At 39.9% G+C, this 21,358-nt stretch overlaps 1 protein-coding gene across 2 annotated transcripts; it reads left to right on the top strand.

Annotated features, from left to right (window-relative positions):
• The first annotated feature begins 495 nt into the window (after positions 1–495).
• Positions 496–19,997, top strand: kdr (kinase insert domain receptor (a type III receptor tyrosine kinase)). 2 transcript variants are annotated; one of them, XM_085397944.1, is made up of 30 exons: positions 496–802; positions 1,679–1,772; positions 4,920–5,122; positions 5,273–5,394; positions 5,580–5,748; positions 5,994–6,133; positions 6,992–7,175; positions 8,519–8,636; positions 8,745–8,908; positions 8,992–9,166; positions 10,180–10,300; positions 10,428–10,539; positions 10,697–11,041; positions 11,146–11,292; positions 11,379–11,510; positions 13,095–13,201; positions 13,609–13,744; positions 15,224–15,328; positions 15,420–15,533; positions 15,725–15,813; positions 16,047–16,209; positions 16,291–16,382; positions 16,492–16,614; positions 17,163–17,274; positions 17,362–17,461; positions 17,550–17,655; positions 18,027–18,169; positions 18,271–18,355; positions 19,024–19,109; positions 19,217–19,997. In XM_085397944.1, the coding sequence occupies exons 1-30, from the start codon at positions 736–738 to the stop codon at positions 19,431–19,433; spliced, it is 4,071 nt and encodes a 1,356-aa protein (XP_085254070.1). In that variant the 5' UTR covers positions 496–735; the 3' UTR covers positions 19,434–19,997. The 2 variants fall into 2 exon arrangements, with proteins under 2 accessions (XP_085254070.1, XP_085254071.1); XM_085397945.1 differs by having other exon boundaries at positions 5,583–5,748.
• The last annotated feature ends 1,361 nt before the right edge of the window (positions 19,998–21,358 follow it).

Below are 21,358 nucleotides of genomic sequence, written 5' to 3' on the forward strand. Positions count from 1 at the left end.
GATCCGAAAGCACATTTCCTTCAGCAGATGGCAATCAAGGCAAAAATGGATCTTGGTGTTGGTTTCATATTGGTGAGACCTGAATGCTAATGTTGCTTTAGGTCACATGGAGGAGAGAATAAGCAACTCTTGGGCTTCTTTCTACTTTTATGCAGGAGGGAAAACAGGTCCTTAACCCTAACTTATAAACACACGTTTTCTTAATGCTTTTGGTAATGGGATTTTCCTTTTAATAAATGTATAATTTTTATGATTATCACTCTAGGAGTCAAAGTTATGGTGTAAACAGTTTTACGACTCCTCAGTAGGGGGTTATGCATCCTGGCTGTCACTAGTTCTTAAGTCTCCCAAGTTTCTCTCAAAGTTCAGTAAGTCCTCCCATCAACTGGGCAATAAGCCCAGAAGTTTATTGCAGGCTGCATTCGCCTTGGTAATTTTACAGAGAGTCAGAGAGAGAGACTCCTCCCCTGCAGGCACACTGCTCAGCCGAGGCGCGTCTCTCCATCCTCAACCGCAAAAGCTCCATGGGGACACGCACAGTCACACTTTAGCCACTGCTGATCACCATCCACTGCAGGCTGTTTTTATGACTTTCAAACTTTCTCTGGGGTGGAATATGAAACAGCTTTTTTTTTTTTTTAATGGATTGGTAATGAGGCAGTAGGATTATCATTATTTCTACGGTAACGTTATTAATTGGACTTTGATGAGGACTTTGTCCTTGTCTTTTGTCGGATGATGGCACAGACACTGTCCGTCATTCCACTACTGGGCATTATTCTGGAAATCACTTGTTTTGCTGGTAAGATAATAATATTATGCCCATTTAATCGTCTATCTTAATAACGGATTAAGCTGAGAAACATGAAATATATTAGATTATGATCTCTGTCTGATCTTTTCTTTTTAAAAAAAAAATCTGTCAACTCAAAGTCACCCTCCAGCTCTATAAAAGCTTTTGCCGCTTTTCTAAGACATTTCAAACACTTTGTCCTCAATTGTTCTATAGTTTTTGTCTTTGCTGATATCACTTTAGAACTGCAGTCCAGTTTGAGGAAACATTTAAGGAAAAGCGTTTGAACTGTGGCCTGATTACTTGTTCTTATGTTGTAAAATGTAAATGACAAAAGTACCCAGTTTCTGCTAATGTGCTACGTTGTTCAACAGTTTAAACTTTTTTTTTCTTCTGAGATCATTAAGGTCCACTTCATCAGCTCAGCTCAACACTTAGTTTTTTTTTTTTTTTCCATACAATGTATTATGTCCTTTAGGGCCTCACAGGGAGGTGGTGGGCAGGCTGTATCCTCAGAAACAGGAACCCCACCTAAGGCACACTGTGCTAGACTATTGAGCCTGACCCGGCCCATCTTCTCCTGCTTCCTGTTTTCACACAGCTCCGCCATTTGCTGCAGCAATGGAAAAAGGGCCCTATGTAGCCAGAGACTCAGATACAAAGCACATCTTATAATGGAGACTGTTTTTTTCCTGTGCTCTACTTTCAGTTTTTACCTTGTGCCGTTTGATTTAATCTTAATCTTATGTGCATTTATTTAAAACAGCAGGGCCATGATCTCTGAAACCTTCATTTAATCATTGTTTGTAGAGACTTATGTCATCACCCTGATTGTGTTAAAAGTAAGTCATTGCTGTGACCGATTTGTACTGTTAATCTCTCCAGCAGCGGAACTGCGGTTTATATCTGATCCACCGACACTAAATATCTATGGCATCCATAGGATGAACAAATCTGACAACCTTGAACTAACATGCAGGTATGTAAGGCTATGCATACACCTTACAGACGCTAGTGTTGGGGAAACTGGTTTTACAAACTTTTTACTTCACACCAAAAGATTTGCCAAACAGCAAAACTACCCTAGAACTTATTCATGCCCCCATCACATGCAACAAACGTGTGCGTGTCATTGTCTCTGTTCAAAAGGTGCCTGCACAGTATGTGTTCTCAAGAACTCCTTATATAAACAACATGAACATCTGACTGGCGTAATTGTTTTTTACAGGAAGACCAAGTCAATAAATGAATAACATTTAAGTAAAAACATGGCCATTTGATAACATTTTGTAAAAGTTAGATGTTTTTGGTGTTGGTAGTTTTTGGCAGCTGTTCACTGGCAGGCTTGAAAACGAAGACCTGGTTTTAGGCTTATTATTACAATTAAGGTAAAGTAAGGATTAGACATATACAGATGTGTCCAGGAGTTTACATTCATCCTGGAGATGAAGGTCATGCTACATTTTGGCTATTAATGATTACACAGCATTCGTTTTTAATGATTAAAACAAAACAAGGATAAGGTGCACAATTTTTCCACTTTATTTAGTCTGTTCTTTAATCCACAGTCAAAAGTAAGAACATGGATGCTAAAATATATACATTGAGTTAAATCCTTTAATAAGAGGTGCTGAAGGTTCTACAATGTCTTTTAACTTTACATGTCCAAGGCCTATTAACTTGTAATCATGATTGACTACAACTGGTAGTTTCGCTAGGCTCGCATAAAAGAGATTTATTTGACAACACTCATTGGACTGACCAATACTCAGACCAGTGGGAAAGCCCAAGGAACTTAGGATTTAAGATGGAGAAGTGTAGATTTACACAAGTTTGGAAGGTATCTTGGAGTCATTTTTAAAAATCTGCAGTTTCCAAGATCATCAGTTCCTACAACTGTACATAAACACAAGTTATTAGGATGTGTCACCACTTTGAGAGGAAATTGGTTAGGATTTTCAAGAACAACCCAGGGAAACCACTAAGGCTCAAACCTGCCATAAAATGGGAACTGCTGGAACAACAGTGTCATTGTCTCCAATGAAGTGAGCTGTACATCAGCCTGGTGGTCGGGTGCTGATCAAGAAAGAAGCCCCTGCTCTTAAATCAATACCTTCAAGCTTGACTGAAATTTGCAGCTGCCCACATGAACAAGCAAGAAGCCTTTTGGAGAAAACTTTTATGGTCAGACAAGAGAAAGATTGAGTAATTTGGCCACAATGACAAGAAGTATTGTTGGAACAGTAAATATGAGACTTTCAAATCTAAGGGCGCTGTACCATCTGTCAAGCAAGTTGGTGGTAGCATCATGCTCTGAGGGTGTTTTGCTGCCAGTGGTACTCTTACATTGTACAAAGTGGATGGAATATTGATGAAACACTATCTCTAAATTGTTCAGCATCACTAATAGTGGACAATGATTCTTGGAACGGGTAAAGTAGGCTAACATTAATCTTCTAGAATGGCCCTCCCAAAGCCCCGACCTCAGCCCTATTAAAGATTTATGAACTATTCTTAAAAGCCAGATCTGTGCAAGGAAACCAACCAGGTTAAATAAAATTTACCAATTCTGCCAGGAAGAGTGGTCAAATATTAACCCAGAATTATGCCAGAAGCTTGTTGATGGATACCAAAAACATTTGGTCCAGGTGCAACTTGCTAAGGGACATTTCCCCAAATATTAGTGGAAATGTATGAATATATATGAGCCTCTATGTATAACTTAGACCCTGTGTGGATTATAAAAATCCCAAGTAAATTCAAACTTTTGTACCCAATCTTGTTTTTAAAGTCATTAAAGGTATACAGTTTCAAGAGTTCATTAAAACCCCCCAAATACCATGGCATTCTTGCCTATTTTGAGTGTATATAAACCTTTGACCATAGCCTATGCTATATAGTGTGATCTTCCCAGAACTATAACTACACTTTTCGCCAATAGAAACCTCAGCAACTGTCTATATATAGGAAAATGTGGACTAAACACAGTATTGATCGCACAAGGACAGTACCGTCACTAAACAAAGTGTAATAGGTTATTACCGTATAGTTGACTAATTTTGCTAATGCAGTAACTAGCGTTCTTCCAGTGTAAACATTCAGCTTTTTCTATTGTCATAGCTCTGAAAGTAAGTGTATAGTTTCAGAGTTGTTTATGACATCATCTCTCCTTCCTGTGTTTCAGTAAAAGTAAGTATGACTCAAAGTTTATTAGCTTCATGCCTATATGAACAGCTCCGTTTCACTCTTAATTGTAGAGCAAACTTTCTCCACAATCCTCAATATAGCCCTTTAAGTTCCACTTTACTTTTAATCATAGACTGTGGATATAAAACGGACGCAGTTGTAGATTCTCAAATATGAACGTAATGTGAATGCGCCTTAAACTTGCATTCTCTCTGATGGTCAGCAGGGGGCAGCTACATTAGTTGCAAAAACAACCATGCAACTATATTTAGGAAAATTACAGTCTGCTCACTTGATCTCTCCCCTTAGTAAAAAATCATGAAGAAAATAAAATGGAACTTTTTATAGGCAGATATTACAACACTGGAACAATAATAGTAATTAGTAAATACTATAATTTAATATACTGTACTTTCTTTTGCTTAAAATTTAATGTAGTAATAATAATGGATTGGATTTATATAGCGCTTTTCAAGGCACCCAAAGCGCTTTACAATACCACTATTCATTCACTCTCACATTCATACACTGGTGGAGGCAAGCTACAGCTGTAGCCACAGCTGCCCTGGGGCAGACTGACAGAAGCATCGGCCCCTCTGGCCAACACCAGTAGGCAAGTAGGGTAAAGTGTCTTGCCCAGGGACACAACGACCAGGACAGAGAGGCCGGGGATCGAACCGGCGACCTTCTGGTTACAGATGCGATTCCCAATCCTCTGAACCACGGTTGCCCGCAAGAGTTATACCTACCTAGTAGTGTTAGTAGTTGACTACTTGAGTCAAAATGTAAATAAAAAATTTGCTAAATGGCAAACTACCTCAAAATGCAGATAAACTACTAGATTAGAGAAATGTTGTTTACTGCTCCCCATCACTGGCTAAATTCACCGACTCGGTCATGTAGCATGTGCAGTATAATTCTCTTGTTTCTTCTCCTGCAGAGGTCGGCAGAATTTGAGGTGGACCACACCTGCTATAAGCACTCGTTACTCTATCAGTGACTGCAGCGGATCAGGACTGTTCTGCAAAAGGCTCACAATCATCAATTCAACTGTCAATGAAACTGGACAGTATCAGTGTTTCTACATAGGCCTGAAAGCTGAAGATGGTAAAACCTCAGCAGCAGTTTATGTGTTTGTTCAAGGTATAACTCTTTTTAAGTTTATTCTTGTTTTTTTGTTCTTGTTGTTGTATTTTTTTTTCAAGCATCCATTTATATGAAGGAAAATATGGGATTTATCAACTTCACACACTGAAATACATCTACTATTGTGATTTGTTTGTTAATTTTTAGATTATAAGGTGCCATTTGTGCCATCTGAAAAGGAATATGAGGTGGTGTTTATCCGTGAAGGGGAGCGAGTGGTAATACCATGCCGGGGCTCGGTGGAGAATCTCAATGTCACACTAAACATCGTAAGAAGCTGTTTCTGGTCTTTGCTTCTTGTCAGTAAAGCAGTTTTATGAAGATGTAGGTTGGTAAACAGTTGTGTTTACCAGATGTGGTGTTTTATTTACACGCTGTGCTCATGTGTAAAGCAATTGGTGTGAAATTCTTTAAACATTTCTGTTTGGAATCATGAAATTTGTGTGTTTGTCAGAAGTATCCAGTAAAGGAGTTTCATCCGGATGGGAAGGATTCTGTGTGGGATGCCAGGACGGGCTTCACTGTTCCCACTCATCTGATCAGCTACGCTGGTGTTGTGTCCTGCCAAACTCATATTGGAAACGAGACATTTAAGTCCCCGCTCTACATTGTGGCTGTTGTTGGTAAGATGGAAAAAGATACAAAGAGAAGTTATCAGTTGTCAATGCTATGGCTGTAAAAACACCTATATGTGACTTTTTCGAGCTGAATAACACCGAAACTTACCAGGAATTCTAATTTTGACTTTGTAAGGTGAAAGACTCTCTGCACTAACACTCTGTTGCTCAGAGTGTTGGTGCAGAGAGAGTCTGTAGTCTCAGGAGAACAATAGTGTGTCGATTTACTATCTTCCCTCCTTTTTCCGCAGGATACAAGATTTATGACCTCACCCTGACCCCCAACAATGTAAGGCTGTCTGTGGGGGAGCAGCTCATACTGAGATGCACTGCATTCACAGAGCTGAACGTGGGCATCGAATTCAACTGGACGCACTCTGGTGGGGCTCTGGTCAGTACCCCACACTCTTCTGTTCTCATTATCGTTGTAAACCTGTAATGAACTTATGTAACAGTCTTAAAGAAAAGTTATATTGCTCATGTCAAGAAAGTACTAGCTGTGGATTATTTACAAATACAAACTACAGAAAAATAATTATGAGCACCGGTGAAGCTCCTCAGTTTATCCATTGTCTGAAAAAAGAGACACGTCAGACAACTTTCATAGTTTTGGATCCCCCTGAGAAACAAAAAACTTGAACTTATTTTGGGCCTAAGATGCAAGTATCAAAATTATTAGAGGATATCTGCTCTCAGAGGCATCGTAAAGATCTAAAGAGTACAAAAATGGTCTGAAATTGATTATTTATAGCAGTCTTAAGCCTGAACTTTTGTCTCACAAGAATTGTTTTTGTATATACACTGATCTCATTATTTGGAGCTTATTTGGAACATAAAATTTGAGCATTCTCCATTGTAACAGTATAAACATGACAGAAAATAAGGAAAAGCGTAACAGTCCACCTTTAGGTTGGCCTCTTTGACTTACTGATGAGAAGAGACTGAGATACCAGAAGTGCTGTATCTCTCTTCCTGCTGTCTTTGCACAAATTCATTACTTCCTGCTTTCAGGAATCCATCAGCCTTCATCTTATACCACCAAAGTGCAAAGGTGACCAGATGTGTTTTTGATGTTCTGACTGCTTACATTACTGGGAACAATAAGCTGTCTGGACTGAGGCAACACTTGATCTTTAATTTCTGTAAAACTAGAAAAAAAACCCCTCCCACATTCTGTTATCACAGCCATTATGAGTGTCACGTGAGTTTAAAAACTGTGTGTTTATACATTATGTCTTCCCTCTGTCAGACTTCGGTCAATGGTTCAAGGCCGCCCCACACAATTCCCCACAAGAAGAAGCTGTGGAACTCTCTGGAGCTGTCAAACACGCTGATCGTGGAGAATGTGACGGTAGCTCACGGAGGAGAATTCATCTGCTCTGCTTCGAGTGGGCAGATGGAGAAAAGCGCTTCAGCATTTCTTACAGTTTATGGTGGGTGCTCTGAAAACAAAACACCTGTTATGTTGGCTGAAAACTTTCAAAAAGTTCCAAGTCAAGCAATAATTCAGCATTCACAAAAAATATGTATGTAGTTGTTAAGCTCGAAGACAGCTGAAGATTGTACTGTGTTAAATATTCAGAGTAGGTTTTAACTGAAACAAATTATTTAGTTTATGTTATTTGATTACTGGCGTTTTATGCATTAGAAAAAAAATATCCTACAGTATGCTGTATGCTGACATAACACTTAAGCAATATCAAAGATGCTTCTATATTGTTGCTGCAGAGCCTTCTGGTTGAGCCAAGTTCAGCCTTTACTAGTTTGTGATGTTTCCAGTTAGGATGCTTTCTGTTCCTAGTTGGTAAAACTTAACATTAAGTTATTCATGGGAATTTAACATCATTGGTTTCCTGAGGAACTACAGATGTTACTGAGATGGTGTTGACTGTAGTACTTTGGATTGGGAACCTAAATTGTTAGCTAAGGCAGATGCCACATCTTTAATCTTTGTCTCTGTTAGAGTGGCTTTGCCTGATTTACAGTTCAAAGTATTCCTTATAGACAAGTTGTTTTAGCTCCTCCATCTTTTGACTGCCCTTTGCAAACACAATGTTTGAGCAGCAGGTGGGTTGGGCTTTGTGCTTGGAGAGATGTGTCTGAGATGTCTCTCCTCACTGACATCAAACAGATCCTAATAATTAAAACCCTAATTCAGCCCTCTTTGAAACCCCAGAATTTCTGCTAATATTTTTTTTAACATTAATAATATTTTTCATCTTTATAAACTTGTTTGTGTTATTTTCTCAGATTTTTAAAAAATACTTTTCCTTTCATTTTCTCATCTTTTTTGCACAAATTTAATCTCTCACAACATGCTGTTTATTATTTGTGCATTTATCTTGATGACAGTGATACAGGACAATTAATTTTAAGTATCACACCGATGCAGTTGAATTGTAATATTATTATTAGTAATAATAATACTTGTTCTTGTTCTTATTCCTATTATTGCAATCAGTTATGCTTTTAAGCCATCTAATAAATTTTAATACCACTTTCAAGGATTTGGAAATTGTCTAAATTGAAAATCTCTAACTTCCCTTTCCTAAAATTACATTTGTTCAGCATCAGGAGAAAATTACACGTGAAGTTTGAGATAGATTTTCCTAGAAACAATTGCAAAATCATAGAATCAAATGAATCATTTTGTATGGTTTTGTATGGTCTCAGATAGTTTTGGGGTTTTTGCTTCATTTGAAGCCAAAATAATAATTGTAAGAAAGTCATTAAAAAATTGATCTTTTCTCTGTTTTTGTGATTTTTGTATTTCCAGAAAAACCTTTTATTGATATGGAAGAGCCCTGGACAAAGGTGTGGGAGGTAAATGTGGGAGAACCATCTACATACATCCCCGTGAAGTACTCAGCTTACCCTGAACCCATCATTAAATGGTGTGTTCACAGCAATATTTGCTTTATGCATAGCAGTTTCCATGCATTAAAGCTACAGTTTCAGAACTGGATGGATTTTGTAACTTTACTCTTACTTTGTGTTCCCAGGTTTAAAAATGACCTCCCATTGAATGACTACCGAATAAAACAGAAGAGTGATGCCCTCGTCATACGTGAAGTTAAAGAAACAGACGCTGGCATTTACACAGTTATCCTGACCAATAAAATTACAAAAGAGGAACAGAGGCGCTCTTTCCAGCTGCTGGTCAATGGTGTGTTTTTTTTCCTCTTCTTTTCCTTTTACATTCATTTTCGGCTGCCTGTTGTGGATATGACTCTACTTCTTCCTTTGCAGTTCCTCCTTGTATCATAGAGAAGGAGATGGCAGTGGACATTGATGTGTACCTGTACGGCAGCAGCACGACTCTGAGCTGCACCGCTCGTGGATTTCCCGTACCTACACACATCCAGTGGGAGTGGATGTCCAAAGAGGACTGCCCAGAGGCTTTCATGCAAGTCAACTCTTCAGTGTGAGTGTAAAAGAGAAACAAAGAGGCTATTTTCACACATAAATGTTAAAGTTGGGACTTTTTCACATGTGGCACAGTTAGACAGGTTCAGGGCAGAAAGATACATTTGGTTCGGGACTTTTTTTTGTGTATGCATGGAGTAGTCACATGACTTTGAGTCACTCATTGTCAACAGGTTGTTGATATAGAAGAGGAATAGCTGCTTTCGTGATGTTGACCAAAACAAGAGGGGAGACAATGAGAGCACACTGTGACCTGATGCAAATCAGCGGATGTGATTCATTCTCTTCACAATGTCCATTTTTAGAACCATGTCAGTTATTCAGACTTAGAATGTGCTCACTAATTTTGGACGACTTGTACTGACCTAGTGTTTGTGCTCACTCGATCAGCTGTTTAAGATAACAGCCCTGCCGATGCAATATTCAGCCGGTTACACAACAACCTCACGAAAGACTCCTGTTGTGATTTCACAGTGTTGATAGAAAGGAGGATGGTGTGTGTGTGTGTGTGTGTGAGGGACCAGACAACACCAGCAGCAGATTCCTTATCATCTTTCTACACATCTGAGCACTTCCTCTGTCCTGCACTACGTTTCCTGTTGTTCCTGTCATGTTCTTTTTCAAAAAAGAGGTTCTTCCTGCTAAAGCTAAACCTCTTCTTATTACTTACTTACTTTCTTTCCCTGTTTACTAAATTTTATGGTGTTTCTCGCTGTATTTGGGTGTATTAGCAGTTAAAAATGAGAATAACAATTAAACTAGTAGGATTGGTAAATAGAAAAAAAGTGGAAAAACAAGTACTTAGCCGTCATTCTGAAAGACCTGCCAGCTTCTTTTCATCTTCTTTTTGTGTACCATTTGTCAGTGCTAATTCGGTGTATCAGAGTGAAAGAGGAAACTGCTGTGCAGCTATTTACACAGCTGGTGTTTTTGCATTTAATAAAAATTTAAAAAAAGATCAGAGCTGGATATTTGTGTTTTATGATTCTTCTGTTCACTTTTGTCCATCAGGTCAAGACTTGTTAGGTCTGAATCACAGCTGAAGGAGTGCACAAATTGGAGAGATGTCATCAACAGAACTGGTCACAACCACGTACAACCAATTAGAACTGACACTGATCAAGCTCAAAAGGTAACAAAAAGTCTGTGATTACACCATATTTTCCCTTTTGCTCCAAGAATTTTACGATATCTGAACGATACGGTATTTGGAGTTTAGCTAAATAATAGTAACTAACAGATGAAATGTATTTCTCTAGAAAATCACGAGCTCTTTAAAGATTCAGAAAGCTGAGGCTCACGCCCTCTACAGATGCACGGCTGCGAACAAAGTAGGCAAGGATTCACGTGTCATCTTTTTCCATGTAACACGTAAGTTCCATCCTTTTTTTCTCCTCTTAAAAAGCATCTTGTTGTAATCGTTTTGTGTCTGATGGTGTGACTTCTGTCATCATATAAACAGCCTTTTCAGTATTCTTCTTTTTCTTATATCCTTACTCATTCTTTACCCATGTGTTTCCATCCCTAGGTGGCCTCGAGGTGACTATGTCTCCCTCTAACAGGCCTTTGGAGGAGGATCACGTCATTCTGCGGTGTAAGGCAGACTCGCTGATCTACGGCAACCTCACCTGGTTTCGTGTGACCAACGTTTCCAAGTCAGAGCAGGGAACATTGGCGCAGCCTTGTCGCTCACTGACTCTGCAGCCTACTCCACTGTCGCATGCTGTCCTGACCCCCCAGCCTGGCACCAATGTGACTCTGGAGCTGTCACTTCGCAATGCGTCCCATCAGGACGAGGGCCTGTACGCCTGTCAGGTGGTAAACATCATCACTGGGGAGAAAACCTGCCTGCTACACAGTGTTTCTCTCAGAGGTGAGATGTACTCACAGCATTTTCTTTTTGTAAGGAATAGGTCAGGATTTGTTAAGTGAATCATACATTTGTTTCAAAATAATCTTTATAATTTTGATGTTTAGACCTCGAGGCTCCAAGGATCCTTAATAACTTCACTGACCAAAAGGTTAGAGTAAGTTCGACAGTCACTCTCCGCTGTATGGCTGCTGGGACGCCAAACCCGATTGTTGCCTGGACCAAAAACAACCACACTGTTGTGGAGAGCTCAGGTGAGACATTCGCAGCGTTTCACTGAAAACTGATTTACTTCATGAGTTACAAGAGCTGCAAAACAACACATCTGGTTGCCTTTCAGGTGTTACTCTGAATCAGCAGAACCGTAGTCTGACAATTCAGCGTGTGACGAAGGAGGACAGTGGTCTGTACACCTGCACTGTATGTAACAGCCTTGGGTGTGACACAGCACAGGCCTCTTTGAGTACTGAAGGTCAGTCACTAAGTAAGATGATGCCTTTTATTGTAACTCATGTCTGCTTCTTGCAGATGCTTTTTAATGTGTTTTTTTTTCTCTCATTGGGGTTGTGTTTTGTCTTGTTTTTTGTCCACCTGCAGATGTTTTTTTTTAAAAATCTTTGTGGTTATTTCTTGCAGTTTCTCTGCATGTTGCATGTCATTGTCATTGACTCAGGGTCTCCCTGACCTTCTGGGCCCTTGGGCCTGTCCCGGGTGTCTTGTGTTGTTTGTAATACATTCTCAGCTTAAAATCAGGAATATCTTATTGTCTGTGTGAAAGGTTTTGGCCTAAACCCTTTGGCAATTCCACCAATACTAAAAAGACTGTATGGTTATATCTGGCTTCAAGGTTTCACAAATTCACATCGCACATAGTTTTACTTTTTATATGTCAAAGATCTAAATAAAAATAGCCTTGCTTCCTCATGACAGGAAGCTACCCCAGTTAACGCACATCCTCCTGGGAGTATCTAAATCTAAAACAATTAAGAGACGGCAGGACAAAGGGAAAGGCCAGCCCTGCCTGAGCTCCAGCCTCTGCTCTCTTGTCCACAGTCTTTTTGTACCAAACACAGGGACACAGCAAAAAACAAACAAATGAACTGACTAGACGCAGAGCCTACGTGACCGTCTCCCCGCCAGCAGAATGTGCACCCAGTTACAGTAGCTCACAATTCTGCTCAGGCGCCAGCTCTGTTAAAAGAGGGGGTAGAGGGACAGACCTTCTCACAACAAAAGCCCTGTGTATGATGGTCGGGGGAGGCAAGCAATTGCACGTCACTTTAATAACATTTTTTGATTTTTACATATTACAAAAAAGTAATACTCACACATTTGACCAGCTTTTAACTAAAAAAAGGAATACCTAACCAGTAAAAATGGAGAGCTTCTATTACAAATATACCGTAGCGTAATGATGTAAATGGCCAACAAATAATATAGCCAGAGAGTAAGTGAAACTAGCACAGGTGTCTGTGGGGGTGTGCTGTTAACGAAAAATTTGTGATCAGAAATCTGACTGTCCATCATGTCTGTCATATTCACAAAGGGATGAGAAAGATCCCTGCAAACAACCCTTCAGTGTAACCTTCCCATTTTCTGACCCCATCTGCCCCCCAAATAATTCAAGCTCAATAGCAGTGGAACGAAAGGGCCCATTACAGCACGCAGCGACACACTACAATGGCTCTGATAGACCTTTTCCAAGTTGTCTTTGGCAGTAGTTATTCATTCTGACTCCTGACCATTTGTTATGACTAGATAAAATATCAGTTTGCTTACAGTCCAGATTCCAACAGTCTCCTTTCTCCAACCTAAACACAGACATAGACATGTGAACAGGCCAAAAACAATGATAAACCTGTCTGAACTTTAGGAAATGCTGCCAAGGCACCTCACTGAAATTATAACCAACATTCCACTGCGACTGTTTTTTCCTCAAACACGGGCCTCAAATTTGTCATGCATGTAGTAAAATCTGTTCTGTGATACCATTACACATTTTATGTCATGTACCTTTAAATTCTTATTTTAAAAGTATTCTTTGTGTATATCTAAGGTGCAGAAGAGAAGACTAATGTGGAGCTGATTGTTCCTATTGGGTCAGTGGTCATCGCTATGTTTTTCTGGTTACTGATCGTCTTCGTCATCCGCGGGAGAAAGAGAGTAAGAACTTCCTCATCCTCTTTTTCCTGTACTTTTCCTTCCCCTTTCCCCTCCAGTTACGCACACGGATGATGTCCATTAAAAAAAATTACAAACACGGTAAAACTGACGAGTACAATGACATGCACTGTAAGGCATTTACGGCTGATTGGAAGTGACTGCTCTGGCCCTCAGTAGCTGCTCTCTTTTGTATCCAGGAACAACAGGGAGTCTCTCTGCTCCCCTAAGTCACGTAGGCCCACCACACTGAGTAGGCCCCTTTTATTGAATGGCCACGGGAGTCACTGGCAAACTGTTGTACACTTTGATTGTGGTGAAAGGGAATAACTGAGAGAAATGGCAGCTCATTAATTTACATGTTACATCTCTGTTTGTCTTTAAAATTTGCCACTGCATCACTGTTTCAGCCAAATGGAGTGGATCTGAAGACCGGCTACCTCTCCATGATCCTTGACTCAGAGGATATGCCAATGGATGAGCAGTGTGAGAGGCTCACCTACGATGCTAGCAAATGGGAATTCCCCCGGGACAGGCTGAAACTTGGTGAGACATGATTATCATTCAAACAGTCTTTGAGAAGACTTGTTAAAACAAACATCTGCGCTGCTACCAACCAGTGCCTACCTTATGAAAGAGTTTATAAAACATTACATGAAGTTACAGCCTACATTTGATTTAAACTTTCAGTGTTTTGATCACTGGCCAGCCAGAGGCAAAAATAGGCAATCATGAGATTCTAAATATTGTTTTTAAGCCCATAGACCAACAAGCCAGTCAATCAAGACTTGCACCATATACATCAAATACAACAGAAAGTTCAAGATCAGTGCTGTGATTTGAAACACTTGTTTTTGATACTTCCTGTCACAATGGCTGATAAGATGCTTGAGATGGTCAAAGCAGACACTTTGACATCCCCCCCCCCCCACAAACAAACAAAAAACAAAACAAAACCTGATGAATTTTTGTCTGTTGCCATTTTGGCGTTTTGAAACTGTGCCAATATTTGGATAGGAGAATGATATTAAATGGCTAATGCTAGCACTACCTACTTCTGAGTTCTGAGCTGCTATTTGAACTGGGCTGATAAGTCTAGCTCAGGGGTGCCCAATCCCGGTCCTCGAGAGCTACCGTCCTGCAGCTTTTAGATGCATCCTTGTTCCCACACACCCGAATCAAATGAACGGCTTGTTATCAGGCCTTTGCCAAACATGATGGCATGCTGAAGAGGTAATCAAACCATTTGATTCAGCTGTGTTGGAGTGGGGATGCATCTAAAAGCTGCAGGATAGTAGCTCTCGAGGACTGGGATTGGGCAGCCCTGGTCTAGCTGATTAAAGTGAAGTGGTAATAAGTTCCAAAGAAAAACTGCATCACATCTGAAGGTTCTGGTAGCCATCGTGTTAAGTTTGAAACGAGGAGCAGTCAATAGAGCTGCTGAGTGTAGGGCAGCACAGGGAAAGGGTATAAGGATGAAGGAGGTATGATAGATATGGGGTACCATGTAACTGAAAGCTTTAAAGTGAGAAGCAGAATCTTTATTGGATATGTTAGCAAATGGGGAGCTAATGAAGGTGTGATATTGTCAGTAGACTCTTGCTGTAGAATTCTGTATCATTTGGAGTATCTCAGAGACCTTTACACTTACCTACAAGTGTAGAAAGATCAGGGAACAGCTCAGCTAACATAAATGGCCCTATAGCATAGTGGGTTACACATTTGCCTAACATGTGAAAAGTCCCTTTAGTGTTTTGTCACGAAGGCCATCTGAGCTATCTGCTGTGGTGACCCTTTGTGAATAAGGGAGCAGCTGAAAGAGGCTTCTCCTTCATGTTCAGCATGCTAACAACCATCATACCTGCCAGAAGCTTTTTTTTACCACCTTAGTTTGGCATTTTAAAATTTCTAGCACTGTCCTCACTAGTTGCAATATTTCTATTAAAAACTAGTTGTTTTAAAATCATAAGTACTAAAAGTATTTTTTTTAGGGATTTTGGTCATGACAAACATTTTACTTTAAAGGTGACCCACTGGGACGAGGGGCATTTGGCCAGGTGGTAGAAGCAGCTGCATTCGGCATTGAGAAAGCGACCACATGCACCACAGTTGCAGTCAAGATGCTTAAGGGTTTGTATTTTGTCCTCCTTTTATTACACACAGCGAGCAAACACAATAAAAACCTTCAAACACGCAGAACTAATGTTATCTCTATGTGCAGAGGGAGCCACAGCAAGTGAGTACCGCGCCTTGATGTCAGAGCTGAAAATTCTCATCCACATTGGACATTATCTTAATGTGGTCAACCTGCTGGGAGCCTGCACGAAACCTGGGGGTCAGTCAAACCAAGTGCATTATTTACTTTAGCTGACTAAGCATGTCCTGTATATGCAACTTTTCTTCACATGAATTTGAATCTTATAATCTTTATAAATCAACATCAGTGTGCCATCTGTTGTCCTTTAATGTGTTAATGTTCATTCTTCCTCTGATAATTAAACTTCTTTCTCTTCCTTCTGCTTGCAGGACCGCTGATGGTTATTGTTGAATACTGTAAACATGGAAATCTATCCAGCTACCTTAAGAGCAAGCGCGGAGAGTACAGCCCCTACAAGGTAAATTATGTGTAACCCACATGCACCCAGTAAACCACAGTCAGTCCACTGATGTGGTTTACAATCCAGATGGTTGCACACAATCAAATAGACTGACCGATCATTAAGTAGTAGTGCAGTTCTGTACTGTCCACAGATTGTATCTAACATGAACCATATTGCAGGCAATACAAACAATTCCTGCATGAAATGTTGGGATTTTTTCATTAGTTTAACTGTTCTGTGGTGAACAGAGGAAGCGAGTAAATAGCCAGAGGTGGGTGTCTGCAGAGGAGGATGTGACTGAAGGGGATCTGGGTCTGGGGAAGATTGCCCAGCTGGACATCTGCACAGGAACAGCGGTCTGTTCTACCACTTCAGACAGGGCTTCAGGCAGCAACATGGACATTCAGAAAGGTTCTGAAGACAACTTAGAATAACATTACTGTGGTGCCACTCAGGCTTCGTATTTATTCCTGTGAAATCCCGTTATTACAGAGAGTTCAGATGATGACCATCTAACCATGGAAGACCTGATAAGCTACAGTTTCCAGGTGGCCAAAGGAATGGAGTTTCTGTCTTCTCGCAAGGTGAAATCACAAGTGTCTGAATTTTTTGGTGCACAAATCTGCATTGAAATTGGAGATATTACTTAATTCTTCCATGCTTTGAATATAAATGTCTCTGTTTGGTCGATAGTGCATTCACAGAGATCTGGCGGCCAGAAACATCCTTCTTTCAGAAAACAATGTGGTGAAGATTTGTGACTTTGGTCTCGCTAGAGATGTCTACAAAGACCCGGACTATGTCCGCAAAGGAGACGTGAGTCCTCTTAACCGATACTCCACCAGTGTGTCCCTTCATTAGAAGCACTAATCTAATAGCGCTTGGGCTGCCCTCATGCTGTAAATCAGTTCTGACCCATTGAAGCTGAGACTCAAGTTATCCTATCACACCATTCACCAACACATTACCTGAAGTTCATTTTAGTCAATGTTAGTGCCAAATAGGATCCTGTCTTGCCTTCTTCAAAAAGTTCATCCTGTTGCTTTCTCCTCCCTAGTTAAATGATCCTTGTGCACCCAGGTGTTCATATGATTGAAAAGACAGTGAAAGTCACCAAAGCTATCTGCCATTCTTCCATAGTCAGCTTCTGATGCTCTTGTGCCCATTGTAGGTAGACCTGGGTCAGCATGGGCGTTCTGACCTGTCTGATATCTTTGTATCATGTTCACCTGCTATCCACTATATCCATGCACATTACCAGATACCACTGTATTAGGATAGTAAACGTTATTCACTTTATTACATACTCATTTACACAAATAAAGCATAAGAAGGAATAATTTGCTGTTTTATTGTTACCACAGGCACGTCTCCCTCTAAAGTGGATGGCTCCTGAGACCATATTTGACCGCGTATACACCACGCAAAGTGATGTTTGGTCCTTTGGCGTCCTTCTCTGGGAGATCTTTTCCTTGGGTAAGGGTTAAGTTTAGAAGTAATCACATAACACTGCTTAATGACCACTTTATATCTGCAATGAAACTTCTGTAATGTCTTCTTCAGGGGCTTCTCCTTATCCGGGTGTTTGCATTGATGAATCATTCTGCAGGAGGCTTAAGGAAGGTACCAGGATGAGACCACCCGAATATGCCACCACTGAGATGTAAGTAGACAGTGACGGTTGAACGATTTACAGAAATGTAACTTGAATCATTTGCTCTTATTGCGATCCTCATTGTCCATATTCTCAGATACCAGACCATGTTGGACTGCTGGCTGAATCGTCCCACAGACAGGCCAACATTTACCGAACTGGTTGAACACCTGGGAAACCTGCTACAGGCTAGTGCCCAGCAGGTCAGTTCCGGCCTAAACAAAAAGGCAGCAGTGTCCATAAGTAATAGGATATTTAAAATTCCTTTGTGCTTCAGCAACACTTAAATATTGTCAGCTACAAAGAAGCTTCCTTAGTTTCATCTCTTTCTCTGTGCTATTGTTACATCTGTGCAGCATACCCTGAATGCCTTTTATGGGAGCTTTGGCAAGTTTTTTAGGTGAAACAAAATCAAAAAGCAAATGACAGCAAATATGAAAATATCACATATATTTGAAATGGATTTATAATGTGGCTTATGTATTAGATTTTTAAAGGTTATATCTCTAATTGTTTATGTATAATTATTTAATTCAGTGTGTATTTGAGCCAGTAACGTACTCTGTATCTCCAGGATGGGAAGGACTATATACCTTTGACAGTAGGTGAAGCAGAAGAATGCCAAGCAGCCCCTGACCCCAGGAGACCATATAGCAGGCCTCAAAGTGGCGAAATTCTTGAAGCCCGGCTTAACTATGACAACCCATCATCCCTTGGGTCAGCGTCATGCTCTTACCTCCTTCTGTCCACTGCTTCTCTCATTTTGTTAATGCTAGAGCACTCAGTTGTGGTTTTATTGACACATCCTCTTTGTACAGGTTGTCCCAACAGAATGAGAGGTGCAGTCGTCCCCTCAGTGTGAAGACATTTGAAGATGTCCCTGTGGCGCACAGCAGTGTCATGGTTAGTGTAAAACTACACATTTAACAACCACCTCATTCATAAAACAAGAGCACAGTTAATCTACTTAGTACAAAAAGTCTTCAAAAAGTCTACAAAGAGCAATCAGCACCTTTAGAAGGAACAAGATTTTATGTGTCCTGAGTTGTAGCTCTCCTTTGAAATGTTGAATTGTTGAAACGCTCAGAAGCATTTCCAGTTTTACTGGACTTTACACTTTTGTGTTGTCTTGTGTTTAAAGGTTTTCTTAGAGTTTAGTTAAAACAACAGGATCACTGATATGGGAAATAAAGATTATTTGTTAGCCAGAGAGGACACTTAATGGATGTGACATTTTAGCAAAATCCCTGACTGACATTTTGGAGAATACAAGAATGCAAAAAATCTTTTGAACTAGGACAATAACTTTCAGACGAACAAAAAAAAAAAAATCTAATTTGTATTAAGCAAAACTTTTTGTGCAATAGAGAAAAAAACCCTCAAATATCTATTAATGAATTTTCTTAATTGCTTAATATTTTTTACAAATACAGCTAATTGATAATTAAATAATCATTCAATTCCCATTTCATAAAACAACAAAGTGGGCACTAACAAATGTGATTGAAAGTTAATACCTTCCCGCCATGCAGCAACCACTTAAGTTCATTTAAGTGCTGTCTTCTTGGCAGGAGGGTCACACAGACAGTGGCATGGACTTCTCACCAGAGGAGATGAAGGGTCTGAATCAACATCTACCAACCACACCCAACTTAAGGTGGGGACTAAGCCTTTGCATGCTTTCTTTGAGTGGTTTATTTCATATTGTTTTTTTACCCTGTGAATCTGTTTTAAATGTGTCCTCGTCTTGCTTTGACTCTTTAGCCAACTGTTGCGGTGCAAGAGTAAAGAGTCTCTGGGTTCGGAGTCATCCAATCAGACGAGTGGATATCAGTCAGGGTACCACTCTGACGACGCAGACACCCCAATATATGCCAACGAGGAAATCATCATGAAGCACAAAATGCTGAAGAAGCCTCCTCTTCCCAAGACGCCGGACAAATTCAACATGGAGATCCGCTACAGCACGCCACCAGTCTGACCCCATTTTTTCCCCGCAGTTGTTTCACTGTACAGTATTCATTTACTCTCTGCGGGTATTTCACACAAGGAACGATACAAGTAATAGAACTTCACGTGTTCACTGTGGAGCTGAGATATTTTCACAAGCAATAATGTAATTATTCAGCAGAGAAAAATGAAGGTTGTATGATAAGTTTGTAAGTGCAGCTCTCTTTGGACAGCCGGAGAAATGCTATCGTGTTTACTCAGCGAATAAAAAACCCCAAAATGTCTAAGGTGCCCAAATGTGAAGGAATGCCTACTTCCTGAGGCACAATCCACCCACTTCCTTTACTACAGGAAATGGCATCTGGAATTTTTAGATAATTGAACCAGCAAATATTTTCTTTCACTCTTTTATCCTTTTTTATTGGTGGCACATTGAATGGCTGATAAGGAGGCAGTTCTCTGATATCGATATTTTTAGAGTATTATTTGTACAGTTTCTTTATTCATATTACTTGCATTATTTTATTGAAAAAACATTAGTAAAATGGCATTAAATGTAAGTAGTTTCATAAAATAAAAATAATCATAGATGAAAGCTCTTCTCGTGTGTTGTTATTTGTTTCCTTTAAATCACTTATCACTTATTGTTCATCCCACTATGATAATTCGTGAGTGTGTTTGTCTGTTTCTTTGTGTCATACATGTCATTTCCTTTCTGCGTCAAAGCAAACAATGTTTTCCCAGCCTTGGTCATTTATTGTTCATGTGTGTGGGTGTGCTATCGGAACAATGCCCTTCTGCTGCCTTGGTTATTTTCTTTGGTGTATTCAGGTCTCGGTGCCCATAATAACAACCAAGGTCACTGTGGCCACAAACACATTTAAAGTGCATATTATTAAAGCAGGTTTGCAGGCTAATGGCAACGGTTGTATTCCACACTTTACTCCGAATGTTATCATCTTCCTGGGTTGTTATATGTATTTTTAAATAGCTAATGTTTTTAAGCCTTGTTGCTGCAGTTACTGAGGTGGGGTTTAAAAGCTGAGTGGGTGATGAATGAATGGGATGCATGACAACAAAACATATTTTGTCTACAATCAAGGACAACAAGCCCAGCTAATTATAGCATAGACTGGAGGAAACGATACTGTCTCCATGGAGTTGTTTCCAAACTTTAAAGCGGTTATATTGTAGTTAAATTTAGAATGTCCTCCCAAGTGCTGCCAGAGGAGGCCAGAGGATAGTCCAATGCAGATTTACTGAAAACGACAAATTAGAATTTTTAAACCTAATTTGTGTAATGCATATTCTAACTGAGATCTGATCAAAGGCACCAATAAAGCAAACCTTATTCATATTAAAGAAAAGTATTGACTGTATAGGAATTAAGCACAAGTTGCATTAACCTCATTCTATTAACTATAAGTGAGCAACAGCGCCCTCTGTTGTGGAAATGATATAGCTACACCCCCCCTCTCAAAAAAAATACAGTAGATTAGATACACCACCAATTAATTATATGAAAAAGAACGTTGCTGGAACATTTAAAAGACTGAACAAAATTTATATCTGCAACAAATAAATGACAGCTGTCCACTGCAGGAATTTGGAGCAGTTTCCTCAGGAATGGATAAGCAGGCCAAAGACAGAGCTCTGCACGGGCAGGAAATACCTTGGCATCCACAAACAGACTGCTTGTGAACATCATCTCGTGTTACACCCCCAACAAACCAGACTGCCAGCTCACCAAATGTACCCAGACATAAAAGAAAACACATGCAGACAGACATCCTTCCCCAGCATTAATGCTTGAATTATGCTGTAATAAAGTTACAGGAAGAGTGCAGATGTGAAATGGCTAAAGATGGTATTCTGAAACATAGACAGAGTCTGTAAGGTGTAGCCAATGTGGAAGTGCTGTAAACCTGCATTCTTTTATGGCCAACAGAAAGATGT

The sequence above is a fragment of the Rhamphochromis longiceps genome, linkage group LG23 (genome assembly GCF_057381845.1).
Source record: "Rhamphochromis longiceps isolate RC_006_pf linkage group LG23, R_longiceps_female_GT1.1, whole genome shotgun sequence".
In the NCBI taxonomy this organism is placed as follows: Eukaryota; Metazoa; Chordata; class Actinopteri; order Cichliformes; family Cichlidae; genus Rhamphochromis; species Rhamphochromis longiceps.